The sequence below is a fragment of the Salmo salar genome, chromosome ssa28, assembly GCF_905237065.1.
Source record: "Salmo salar chromosome ssa28, Ssal_v3.1, whole genome shotgun sequence".
Classification (NCBI taxonomy): Eukaryota; Metazoa; Chordata; class Actinopteri; order Salmoniformes; family Salmonidae; genus Salmo; species Salmo salar.
The window spans coordinates 28934772-28947683 of NC_059469.1; the positions used below are offsets into that span (position 1 = coordinate 28934772).

Genomic DNA, 12912 nt, shown 5'->3' on the forward strand with positions numbered 1-12912 from the left:
TCATTTCAATTGGCTGGTTTCCTTTTATGAACTGAAGTTGTTGCACCTTATGTTCAGTATATTAGGGGTTTCAATCCTGGTCCTAGGGACCTACAGGGATTTGCACATTTGGATTTTACCTGGTTATATGCATAAACATTTTAACTATCACAAGAATAATGTGTTCCATTGATCTCACTCAAATGCTGAGTTATAGTAGGCATTTTAATTTTGTGCATGAAGTTAACGTTTGCATTTGTGTATAACTAGAGCTGCTAACTCTCACGCATTCACCGTGAGACACATGCAATTGACATTGATCACGCAAATTCACGCTACACCTCTTATATCACGCTGGAATCCCAGAAATGTGTTTTTTTTTTGTGTGCTTTATTTTCATGAATTGTGTTCAGGTATGAATATGAAGGCAGCACCTCCCCAAACGCGATCATAATTTATAACTAACGTTTGTTTTCAGGTTTTTATCGATGCGCACTTTAACCTTTGATCCGGCTTTGACCTTTTCAAGGTCCTTTTGAGTTGTGAAATGTAGGCATCACAGACATGCCAGAAGTATTATCAGTAGATATGTGCTCATATAGTACATATATCATTTGAACGTATAATCACGTAATTTTTATAGAAACAATTATATATTTACTAATTAAATCAACTTATTTCCTGAATTACTATGATATATAATTTACATATTGCTACAGGCATATTTTTGGACTCCAATGCAAACAAGGGTCCTTCTGCACGTTGTATCACAGAAAGAAGCCCATGTAGTCAGTCCTCTGCTACAATACTGTGCAAAGACTTACCAGCAAAAGATTGACACATTGCATAAAATGGGACATTGAAAAGTGTTTATTGACACACACCAGACAAGGCAACATAATCGCGGACTGTATCTAGCAACCAAGGATGTCAGTAAACCGCTGTATGCTGTTGTTCTCAAGAGTACAGCACAGAATATGCGCCAAATCTGTACGAAACAAAAACGCTCTGGTGGACAGCCGTTGTGGAAACTTTGGATCTACAACGTCATTGAAAGACCCCTGGTCTGGTCCTGTGACCTCCAGACGAGGTGTTTATTCCAACAGTTCGTCACGAGCACCAGACACCTCACTATTTGTGCCTCTCAACGTCAAGAGTGATGTCGGCGGTGATTGGGCTGTGGGAGCTGAGCTAACGCAACCTTTGGACAGAAGTACTGTATTTGTAACATCTATATTGTTGCGCTAACTGTTAATGTTGTTGATTGCCAATTAAGACAGATGAGTTGTTAGTATAGCTGAAATGGACTTATTTGTATAATTTAGTGCCAATATGGCTTCAATACAGCACCCCCGGTCTATCTTCCAGGGTTATACACAATATTGGAAGATCATGTACCACTATGTTTGTTTACAATAAGCTGCACTGAGGTCAGAAGGCAATCACGTTTATATGAAGACACCATGGAGCTGGCACGAGATATGGGTGGGAAAACGTACCTCAATGCAGGGATGGGATAGGCCATTGGACCTTTATCTACACTATGATCAAGATTGAAATACTGCTAGTTTTCCAGAAAACAACCCTTTTTGCCCTCATGCTAGCTAGCAGTCGCTACCGGGGCCATTTTGGAATGGCCGTGTCAACCAACCAACTCCTTTGTTCAATGCAACGTGCCATTCCATAACAGCAGCTGATAACTAGCATGAGGATGAAAAGGGCAGTTATCCGGGAAAACTAGCAGTACTTCAATCTTCTCGATGGAGTAGTGTGGATAAAGGTACAATTTGGAGTTCAGTGGCATATCCCATCCCTGCTTTGACGTATGTTTCCCAACCCACGTCTAGCACCAGCTCCACACTGTCTTAATGAAGAGCTGATAAAGGATGGTCTTTAAAAAATGTAATAGGGCGCGCCAACTAAAGGTGTTAACCATCCACATCTCTCAAGCCAACTGGTGCACTGTACCAGGTGCTCTTAAATATCCTTAGTACCAGCAAAGGTGAAACGCCTTCTGACTAACGAGATGACAAGCCAGCACAGGTGTAACACATACTGACTAACGAGGTGACGTCCAACCTCGAAATCTAAATGGGAAAACCAAAGCCTGTAACAATGTGATATGAGAGTAGAGGGATTTATGTTTCTAGAACTGTGCTGCAATTGAGAATAGTTTCATGTTTGGATGCACTATTTGTCTTGCTTCCAGAGCCAATTCACCTTTAAGCAGAACATCTAAAGTCCTTTGGTAAGAGTAATGTTAGGTTTCTTTAGTCTAATATTGGGCTAAATGTAACGATGATTGCTTTCTGACCCAAGTGCAGCTCAGTGTAAACAAGCGTAAAGGTAGAGTCGGTATATTCGGGCAAGCCATGGCCTGCCCCAGTATCTGTCCAGTAGAGATGTCAACAGTGAGTGTGATGTCCTTGACATCTCTAACGCACAGATACTGGGGCAGCCATAGCCCTGAGACATGGTGGCTGTATTCTAACGGTATACTAGTCTTACAGCCATGTCTGTGACAGCTCGCTATGAGTCTGAGACTTGTGAACGATTAGTCACATTCCTTGTCAATATATATTTTGAAAAAGTTGTTCGCTGGGACTCTCTTCCTATAATGTTTATAGCTTCAATAATAGGCCTACTACATGACTGTTTTATCAGTCGTTACTATGTGGTTTCTCCTAACAGGTGAACTTCTAAAAATACTGAATAAGTTCTACAAGAGGAACGAGATGCAAAAAATTGCTGCGGATCAAGGTCTCGATGGTGAGAACAACAATCATTTTCAACTAGTTGGCCTACCGGTATGGTACCCTCATCAAACATATGTTTAGTGATCATACTCTTCCAACCAAGCCTCATGGGAGTACCAAAACATTCATCTCTGTGTTGTTAGCTCGTCTCTTTCACCAAGCCTTCATCAGTTTTCGGAAGTATGTGCTGGAAGTCTCTACACTCAGTGCAGACCTTCATATCATCCTCAATGATATATGCTGTGGAGCAGGTGAGTTCAACACTCTGCTTATGATGTAATGAATCAGGTGATTGAAAGCAACTGTGAGTTGGAACTGAACACCCTGTCAACTGATGAGTGTGTTTGCTTGTGTTCACCAGGCCACATAGATGACCTTTATCCTTACTTCATGAGACATGCCAAGCAGATTTTCCCCATGCTGGACTGCATGGAGGATCTACGAAAAATCAGTGATCTGCGTGTACCAGCTAATTGGTAAGTATCACACTTCATCTTCATGTGATCTCAACATTAAACACATTTTACAATAGTTTTTGTTGTTTTATTGTCACATATACGGGGATAGGTGCAGTGAAATGTGTTGTTTTTAAAGGGTCAGCCATAGTAATGCGGTGCAAATTAGGGTTAAGTGCCTTGCTCAAGTGCACATCGACAGATTTTTCACCTTGTCGGCTCAGGTATTCGAACCAGCGACCTTTCGGTTACTGGCTTAACATATTTACACATACAGCGCTGTGTTCACACAATACTCCACACAAATGTCTTTCAGCCATGCACCTGAATGTTTCCCAGGTACCCTGAGGCTCGAGCTATACAGAGGAAGGTGATATTCCATGCCGGTCCGACCAACAGTGGAAAGACCCATCATGCAATTCAGAGATACCTGGCTGCCAAGTCTGGTGTCTACTGTGGACCGCTGAAGCTGTTGGCCCACGAGATCTTTGAAAAGAGCAACACTGCTGTTAGTATGATCCCTCTTTCACTAGTAAACCTCCATAGTGAGAAGACATTAAGAAGGCTTGTTGTGTAGCTAATACCTTGAAACAATTGAAGCAAAAATGTTTAATTTAATTCTCAGAGCACTATGTCGAAGGAGGACGTTAAATCAAAGTTTCTTTCTCCCCAGGGCGTGCCATGTGATTTGGTGACAGGAGAAGAGAGAACATTTGTGGATGCAGAGGGGAGACAAGCTGAGCATGTGGCCTGTACTATCGAGATGTGCAGTGTCACAACTCCATGTCAGTGTCTTATCTTACCTCTCAACTTAACCTCATGTACATGAAATATGTTTATTTTATCACTTCCATGTAAGTATTGGGTTCATGTTCTGCTAGATATTTGTTGACATTGGTTATCGCCTGCTGTGTTCACTAACATGTGAAACGTGTCTTCTCGTGTGTTCTGTCCAGATGAAGTAGCGGTTATTGATGAGATCCAGATGATTAGGGACTTTTCGAGGGGATGGGCCTGGACCAGGGCTCTTCTCGGTCAGTAACTTCACTGTGACCGTTGGGACAAACTACAGACCATTAGAGTATTGTTATTGTATATAAATTACCAGATATTTACTAGGTCAATAACAATATGGTAAAATTATAATTTCACAGTAATAACTAAGGGATTATTTGTTTTTCTCTGTCTGGGAATAGGTTTGTGTGCTGAGGAGATCCATGTGTGTGGAGAGTCTGCTGCGATTAACTTTGTCACAGAACTCATGTACACAACAGGTGAAGAGGTGGAGGTGAGTCTGGCCAGTCTACTGAACATTAGTGTGTTTGGCTTCTAATGAGACTCAGTCATTTGGGGTTGAGGCCTGCTTGTCATTTACATGATTCTGCTGAATATCAATTAAAAACTCAGACGTCTAGTGTTTAAAAAAGAAAAGCCAAGTGTCTTACAGTTGACATATTCTACTGGCAGGTTCGTAACTACGAGAGGCTCACTCCGTGTTCAATTCTGGACCGTGCTGTGGAGTCTCTGGATAACCTGAGACCAGGCGACTGCATCGTCTGCTTCAGCAAAAACGATATTTACTCCATCAGTAGGCAGATCGAGATCCGAGGCCTGGAGTGTGCAGTCATCTACGGAAGCCTTCCACCTGGTAAGGCTTTCCTCTGTTCTTACATGTCCACAGAGCACAGTAATTGAGCTGATGGAGATTTAGAATGGTGTGAAAACTATGAACGTTCAACTTGTTCAGGTGCTGGACAGGAAAAACAAAATGGCTGATATACTCCCACCGTGACATCACTCAAATCCTTGAGGTGTAATAGTGTGTATCATTAAAGCACTGTCCATCATCTGCTCAACAGGGACCAAGCTATCTCAAGCAAAGAAGTTCAATGACCCAGAGGACCCATGTAAGATCCTGGTTGCAACGGATGCCATTGGGATGGGACTAAACCTGTGAGTTGAGCATTGAAGCTGATCTTGTTAGCTTATTGTTTTAATTGACCTCTGACAATTCATATTATGTTTGAAGTACATTGTTCTACACATTGTCATAAAACTACTAAACAGAAAAAAACATACACATTTCTTGCATGATTAGTTGATTTCAGTTTGCAGCAGCGTTGTAGTTGTTACAATGCAGGAAATGTACAACTTGTATTGTATTATAGGTTGAAAAAGGCTTCCGACATTTAATTTTTACTTTTGAATTTTCATTTATTTTTCCTTTACCAAAAAATCTATCAACCCATACAAAAATGTCCATTAATTATAGTCCACGTAATAATTCACATTTCCTGTTGCTGCAGGATTATTTTCCTGCTGTAGCAAACTGGCTGAAATTATGATTCTACAGCTGTATAAGCCATGCCCCTCCCACATTAGGAGTATCAAGAGAATCATCTTCAACTCCTTGGTGAAACCCAACATCAATGAGAAGGGTGAGAAGGAGCTGGACACCATCTCCACGTCTCAGGCTCTCCAGATCGCCGGGCGGGCAGGACGCTTCAGCTCCATCTTTAAAGAGGGCGAGGTCACCACCATGCACCGCGACGACCTGCCTATCCTCAAGGAGATACTCAGCAGGACCGTCCATGCCATCGAGGTGAGGAATATGGACCGTTTCTGACCTTAGACCTCCACTGTGAGATCTATCTGACTATTTAATATCCTTTATTTTATTTAATGACAATTAAGTATGACATTGATGTTAATTTTCCGAATCCTAGATAGCTGGGCTGCACCCTACATCAGAGCAGATTGAAATGTTTGCCTACCACTTACCTGATGCCACCCTGTCCAATCTGATAGTAAGTATCTTTACTTCACTACAAATTACTCTGTACCGAGAATTAAGATTTACTGTTGAATTCAGATTAGAACAGAATTATTTGTGTTAATTTAAAAGTAACCCTTTTTCTTTCTACCCCCAGGATATATTCGTGAGCCTCTCCCAAGTTGATGGTATGTACTTTGTGTGCAACATTGATGACTTCAAGTTTCTGGCTGACATGATCCAGCACATTCCCCTCAACCTGCGCTCTCGATATGTGTTCTGCACTGCACCCATCAACAAGAAGCAGCCCTTTGTGTGCACCTCCTTCCTGAAGGTAGGAGCAGAGACATCTTTACAGCAGAATCATCCCCATTCCATTAGCAACACTGGTTAAAACCTCTGGGCCCGCATTCACAATGTAGGAGGGGTCATACACGGTATCACCTTTTAGGCCATTATCAACCCTTTACACTCGTACCCGTATTCAGGTTGAACATGGCAGATTTGGACACTGATAAGTTCCCTCAATTGGAACGCATTGGCTGTACAGTAACATGCTATTTATAATGGACTTTTTTTGGATTGCTTAAACAACAACAGTACTTGTGTAAAGGTGGGGATGCAGGGCTGTGTCACAAACAAACTACAAATGTGTTTGCTTCAGTTCCTCAACGGCAAAGCTAGGAGAGATCAAAAAAGCACCTTATAGTTGAAGGCTCTTTCCTTGAGTCATAAAAGTACATTTAAATTCTGTATGAACTGTACCCAGTCTGGAGAGGTGTGGGTCCACTTGGAGACACCAGTTAGACCTCACGCTCAAACTCTTGTAATTTTTTTGTCTTATGTTGCACCTACCCCAAAATTGTCATGGATAGTGTTATTATGTAACTCAATGTATCCAGCATATTTCAGATTTCATTATCAAATGTGGCAAAAAGTATAGTAAATGTAAAATGCACAAATCAACGGTATAATGTTTGGATTCAGTCTTGTCAGGTGAACTGTTCTCCTCAACTTTTGTCTAATAATTTCCCCATGATCTCTGAACTGTTAATTTATTTCTGCCGTGGTTATGCATATTCTTTTCCATATCTATTTTGTAAGAAACATTTAAAATGTAGCCCTACAGGCCAATTCCCAAGAGTGTAAAGGGTTACAGTGGGGGAAAAAGTATTTGATCCCCTGCTGATTTTGTATGTTTGCGCACTGACAAAGAAATGATCACCGTCTATAATTTTAATGGTTGGTTTATTTGAACAATGAGAGACAGAATGACAACAAAAAAATCCAGAAAAACGCATGTCAAAAATGTTATAAATTGATTTGCATTTTAATGAGGGAAATAAGTATTTGACCCCTCTGCAAAACATGACTTAGTAGTTGGTGGCAAAACCCTTGTTGGCAATCACAGAGGTCAGACGTTTCTTGTAGTTGGCCACCAGGTTTGCACACATCTCAGGAGGGATTTTGTCCCACTCCTCTTTGCCGATCTTCTCCAAGTCATTAAGGTTTCGAGGCTGACGTTTGGCAACTCGAACCTTCAGCTCCCTCCACAGATTTTCTATGGGATTAAGGTCTGGAGACTGGCTAGGCCACCTCAGGACATTAATGTGCTTCTTCTTGAGCCACTCCTTTGTTGCCTTGGCCGTGTGTTTCGGGTCATTGTCATGCTGGAATACCCATCCACGACCCATTTTCAATGCCCTGGCTGAGGGAAGGAGGTTCTCACCCAAGATTTGACGGTACATGGCCCCGTCCATCGTTCCTTTGAAGCGGTGAAGTTGTCCTGTCCCCTTAGCAGAAAAACACCCCCAAAGCATAATGTTTCCACCTCCATGTTTGACGGTGGGGATGGTGTTCTTGGGGTCATAGGCAGCATTCCTCCTCCTCCAAACATGGCGAGTTGAGTTGATGCCAAAGAGCTCCATTTTGGTCTCATCTGACCACAACACTTTCACCCAGTTGTCCTCTGAATCATTCAGATGTTCATTGGCAAACTTCAGGCGGGCATGTATGTGTGCTTTCTTGAGCAGGGGGACCTTGCGGGCGCTGCAGGATTTCAGTCCTTCACGGCGAAGTGTGTTACCAATTGTTTTCTTGCCCGACTATGGTCCCAGCTGCCTTAAGATCATTGACAAGATCCTCCCGTGTAGTTGTGGGCTGATTCCTCACCGTTCTCATGGTCATTGCAACTCCACGAGGTGAGATCTTGCATGCAGCCCCAGGCCGAGGGAGATTGACAGTTCTTTTGAGTTTCTTCCATTTGCGAATAATCGCACCAGCTGTTGTCACCTTCTCACCAAGCTGCTTGGCGATGGTCTTGTAGCCCATTCCAGCCTTGTGTAGGTCTACAATCTTGTCCCTGACATCCTTGGAGAGCTCTTTGGTCTTGGCCATGGTGGAGAGTTTGGAATCTGATTGATTAATTGCTTCTGTGGACAGGTGTCTTTTATACAGGTAACAAACTGAGATTAGGAGCACTCCCTTTAAGAGTGTGCTCCTAATCTCAGCTCGTTACCTGTATAAAAGACACCTGGGAGCCAGAAATCTTTCTGATTGAGAGGGGGTCAAATACTTATTTCCCTCTTAAAATGCAAATCAATTTATAACCTTTTTGACATGCCTTTTTCTGGATTTCTTTGTTGTTATTCGGTCTCACTGTTCAAATAAACCTACCATTAAAATTATAGACTGATTATTAGGGACATATCGGGCAAACGTATAAGATCAGCAGGGGATCAAATACTTTTTTCCCTCAGTGTAACAAGATTGTATGGACAGGGGGAACCTGGCTCTAGATCAGCTCCTCTGAGACGCTTTGTGAATACGGCTCTAACCTCTGAATTTTCCTGTCATTCAGTGATGGGTCTACCGTTTGGATATAGAATTTGTCATGGGAAGCACACGTCCCTGCATGAGTCACTCCATTGATTCATATTCTGGCATGATCAGTATGTTGCCAGTTTGCCTCTGATATGAGCTGTCTTCCGGTCGTACAGTAACTGTAGCACCATTGATAAGCTTTTGTTAGTTGTCGGGCTTTAAGGGACATGACATCAGTGTTGTTATGGCAGCAGTGTTGATAAGATCTATTGTGGGTTGGGTGAAACATTACGGTGACTATGGTCTAAAGGTAATCCTATGGTAATTGATTCTGGATGATGAGACACTGATTGTCTGTGAGGTGACGCCCTCTCCGTCTCCAGTTTGCCAGACAGTTCAGCAGAGATGAGCCTCTGACCTTTGACTGGGTGTGTCGGCTCGTCAGCTGGCCCCTGGTCCCACCCAAGAACATCAAGGACCTGGTGCACCTGGAGGCTGTCCATGATGTGTTAGACCTCTACCTCTGGCTCAGGTGATCCCATCTCTCACCACTCTACCTTACCAAAATCATTCACCAATCAAAATGACCAAGTGTTCTTGTTGTGCTAAAGGTCATCACAGAATTTAGTTACACAATGTGCCTAATGAGGTCATTGATTGTCTTTATTGCAATTATTCTCAATCAGATATTAATAATACTCTCTTTATGACTTTGTCTCCAGCTATCGCTTCATGGACATGTTCCCGGATGCCAATCGTGTCCGAGAGATCCAGCAGGAGCTGGACAGCATCATCCAGTTGGGCGTGCGCAACATCACACGACTCATCCGAGCCACGGAGACCAGCGCCACCCCTGGGACAGACCCCCTCTCCAACCAGAGGAGGCCGGGGCCCAGCCCAGTATCCCCAAGGAAGGTTCGAGGAGCTCCCAAAGCCCAGGACAGTGGAGTAGAGGCTGGGCAGCTGGACAAGTCCCTAGGCTCCCGCCTAGTGCAGGAGGGCTTACTGACTCCCGACCTCCTAAGGCAATTGCAGAAGGAGTGGTCCAAGGAGCACCGTCAAGAGGAAGTAGGAGGCAAACTGGTTGCGGAAACTTTGAACAATAAAATTTAAAGGGAAGAAAAAGTGACCGCTCCAGTCTCCGAATTAGTTGTTGTGAAAAACAGGACCTGTTTCCGGTTATTTTGACGGGACTTCATACCAGGCTGTATTATGCAGCTGTTGACCAATTGGACTGTGTGTGTCCCAGCTCCTGTCTATAACTGCTCAAAAACAGTCATTTTGTGGGCCGAAGGGTAAATAAATATCTTATTACAAAGTCATTTTGTCTTATTTTATATCACTTGAAAAGTAAAATGGTTGACTGCATCACGTAGATAGTCCGTCTCATGCAGAAAGCAATGACACATTTTTACATGGGGAGGTAACATACCTTGAGCAATTTGTGCCCATCCTATGCTTGGGCTAGACTACTGTAACAGAAACTCAAATGTTTTATGAGACATCGTCTCTTGCACTTTACACCACTAATTATATGCTCCTATGTATGATTTGCGAAACTGACAGTTCAAGTGATAATGTGATTGATAAAATAAAAGTTACATTTTTCTTTTGTCGAGGTCTTTGTATTTATTGTATGTGAGACGTAAGGTGACAAGTCTCTTAAGTCTTTATTTTACTCGTAACGACAATGTAAACATGTCCTCAAGCTTCATAACAAATGGTTATAAGATGTCATGTCAGTGAATCTCTTGCCTTATGACACTGGTTATAACGTCTTTTATAATGAACACTTCATACCACATGATAAAGGTTATGTGACACTTAGAATGCAGCACAAGGTCTCAGCATGGTCTCAGTGTTCTCTCTGAACTGGGATTAGTTTTAGCCACTTTCAAAACAACAGCCACTGGGATTCGTTTTAACCACTTTCAAAACACAAGAGCCACTGAGAGGGAATGGAGACAGAATTTCATTATTTCCTAATTTGTTACAAAACAATCACATTTGTGAACTGATTGAAGCTGTTATTTGTGAGGGGACATGATGTTTCAACCTTCTGAATTGTTAGAAATTAAAGCAGTGAGCACTCTTATACTGTGACTGAAATGACCCTGGATCTTCCCACCAAGGTCCTAGGAAAAACATGGGCTTGATACCGTACATAGATCTAGGCTTCCCTTTCTGTTGTTGAACCCATCCTTTTCTTTCGAATTGGACACAGTAAAAGGTTCCATGGTTCCAAAGGAAAGTGTTCTTTGGAACCGAGCCAAGGCATTGCTAGGAGTAGTGAGAGAGAAAGACTAGAACTAGGCTACTCATTACTGGGCCAATGGAGGGGCCATGGATTAGGAAAGGAAGAAAAACACACATTGTACCTGAGGGGACACAGAGCCACAAGCTCAAGGACTGAAACGGTTTCCTCTCGAACTTTACCAGATTGTTCTGATTAAGGTTGTATTGCTTTGAGTAGACACATTTGTAGTTGCAGGATAGAATTTACAGGTAACAGAAGTGAACATGTTTGCTGTGCACTTGCTCTCTTTCCATTCCTCCAAGCCTCAGGAGGACCAAATCAAGAATGTGACGCATTTCTGATGTGTGAAGGATTGTATTTGATCAGCAACTTTTTTTGGGGGGGGGGCTATGTGTACATACTGTAACTAGCCTAGTTGCTATAGAAATACGGATGTTGGCGACACAAAACATGTAAATTGCGTGCCATACATTTACTGTACAGGATTACAATTTTGACATTTGTATGGATGCTTTGATTTATGTACGTTGGAAGCAAAGTAAACAATGATAGTCATTTTCCCCAAGTTTGTTTGAGACAAACAACACAAAGGATGGTTTACAATTTCTAGAGGTAGATTTTTTTTGGCAAAAATGTTAATGTTAGTTTCCAAATAGTTCATAGCAGGATTTAGTGCAGTTTACAGGATCACTTTATTTTATTTCATTTTATTTCATTCATACATGCATGCATGTGAAATGCCTGTTTGAGACAGATTAAACCTTTCTATGAGGAGGCCCTTCATTCAGGGATGAAACTCTGGCTGTCATGGTTGCTTAATGTGGCTACATTTATTTCACACTGTTGCTTGAGGAATGCTTAACCTTGTTGCATTATTCGTTTCCATGGAGACACAGTAAGGCTTGTGAGAAAAAGGGGGACCTTGTCCTCTGAAAACATGTTTATTGGAATGGGATTTGTAATCACACAGTCTAACATGTTTACTGATATATGTAGAGGGCATACAATACATACACTACCGTTCAAAAGTTTGGGGTCACTTATAAATTTCCTTGTTTTTGAAAGAAAAGCTATTTTTTTGTCCATTAAAATAACATCAAATTGATCAGAAATGCAGTGTAGACATTGTTAATGTTGTAAATGACTATTGTAGCTGGAAACGGCAGATTTTTTAATGGAATATCTACATAGGCGTACAGAGGCCCATTATCAGCAACCATCACTCCTGTGTTCCAATGGCACATTGTCACGTATGCTCCCTCTCCAGCCTCTAGGTCATCAGGCTGCTGATTATCCTGCACACCTGTCACCATCGTCAACCACCTCATGACACTCACCTGGACTCCATCACCTCCTTGATTATCTTCCCTTTATCGGTCACTCCCCTTGGTTCTCTCCTCAGGTGTTATTGACTGTTTCATGTCAGTGCGTTGTTTGTGTTTATTGTTTTATTTACTAAAACACTCCCTCCCTGTACTTGCTTCCCGACTCAGCGCACTCGTTACACACGTTGTTAGCTAATCCAAGTTTATCATTTTAAAAGGCTAATTGATCATTAGAAAATCCTTATGCTATTGTTAGCAAAGCTGAAAATTGTTGTGCTATTTTAAGAAACAATAAAACTAGCCTTCTTTAGACTAGTTGAGTATCTGGAGCATCAGCATTTGTATGTTCGATTACAGGCTCAAAATGGCCAGAAACAAAGAACTTTCTTCTGAAACTGTCAGTCTATTCTTGTTCTGAGAAATGAAGGCTATTCCATATGAGAAACTGAAGATCTCGTACAACGCTGTGTACTACTCCCTTCACAGAACAGTGCAAACTGGCTCTAACAAGAATAGAAAGAGTGGCAGGCCCCGGTGCACAACT

General features: G+C 42.1%; 1 protein-coding gene across 2 annotated transcripts; it reads left to right on the forward strand.

Moving 5' to 3' along the window:
* Positions 1–726: 726 nt before the first annotated feature.
* On the forward strand, positions 727–10398 carry LOC106589826 (ATP-dependent RNA helicase SUPV3L1, mitochondrial). Of its 2 annotated transcripts, none has more exons than XM_014180209.2 (15): positions 727–1192; positions 2671–2748; positions 2879–2986; positions 3097–3211; positions 3530–3698; positions 3864–3975; positions 4147–4224; positions 4387–4478; positions 4658–4838; positions 5050–5143; positions 5573–5792; positions 5917–5997; positions 6121–6297; positions 9170–9318; positions 9509–10398. In XM_014180209.2, the coding sequence occupies exons 1-15, from the start codon at positions 907–909 to the stop codon at positions 9897–9899; spliced, it is 2331 nt and encodes a 776-aa protein (XP_014035684.1). In that variant the 5' UTR covers positions 727–906; the 3' UTR covers positions 9900–10398. The 2 variants fall into 2 exon arrangements, with proteins under 2 accessions (XP_014035684.1, XP_014035685.1); XM_014180210.2 differs by lacking the exon at positions 727–1192 and adding an exon at positions 1206–2227.
* Positions 10399–12912: the final 2514 nt, after the last annotated feature.

Excerpts from the sequence above, each read along its gene's own strand:
- LOC106589826 (XM_014180209.2), top strand. The coding sequence starts at position 907 with ATGTCAGTAAACCGCTGTATGCTGTTGTTCTCAAGAGTACAGCACAGA. Across the intron at positions 3,699-3,863 it reads TTGAAAAGAGCAACACTGCT|GGCGTGCCATGTGATTTGGT; the intron begins GTTAGTATGATC and ends CTTTCTCCCCAG. Across the intron at positions 3,976-4,146 it reads GTGCAGTGTCACAACTCCAT|ATGAAGTAGCGGTTATTGAT; the intron begins GTCAGTGTCTTA and ends TGTTCTGTCCAG.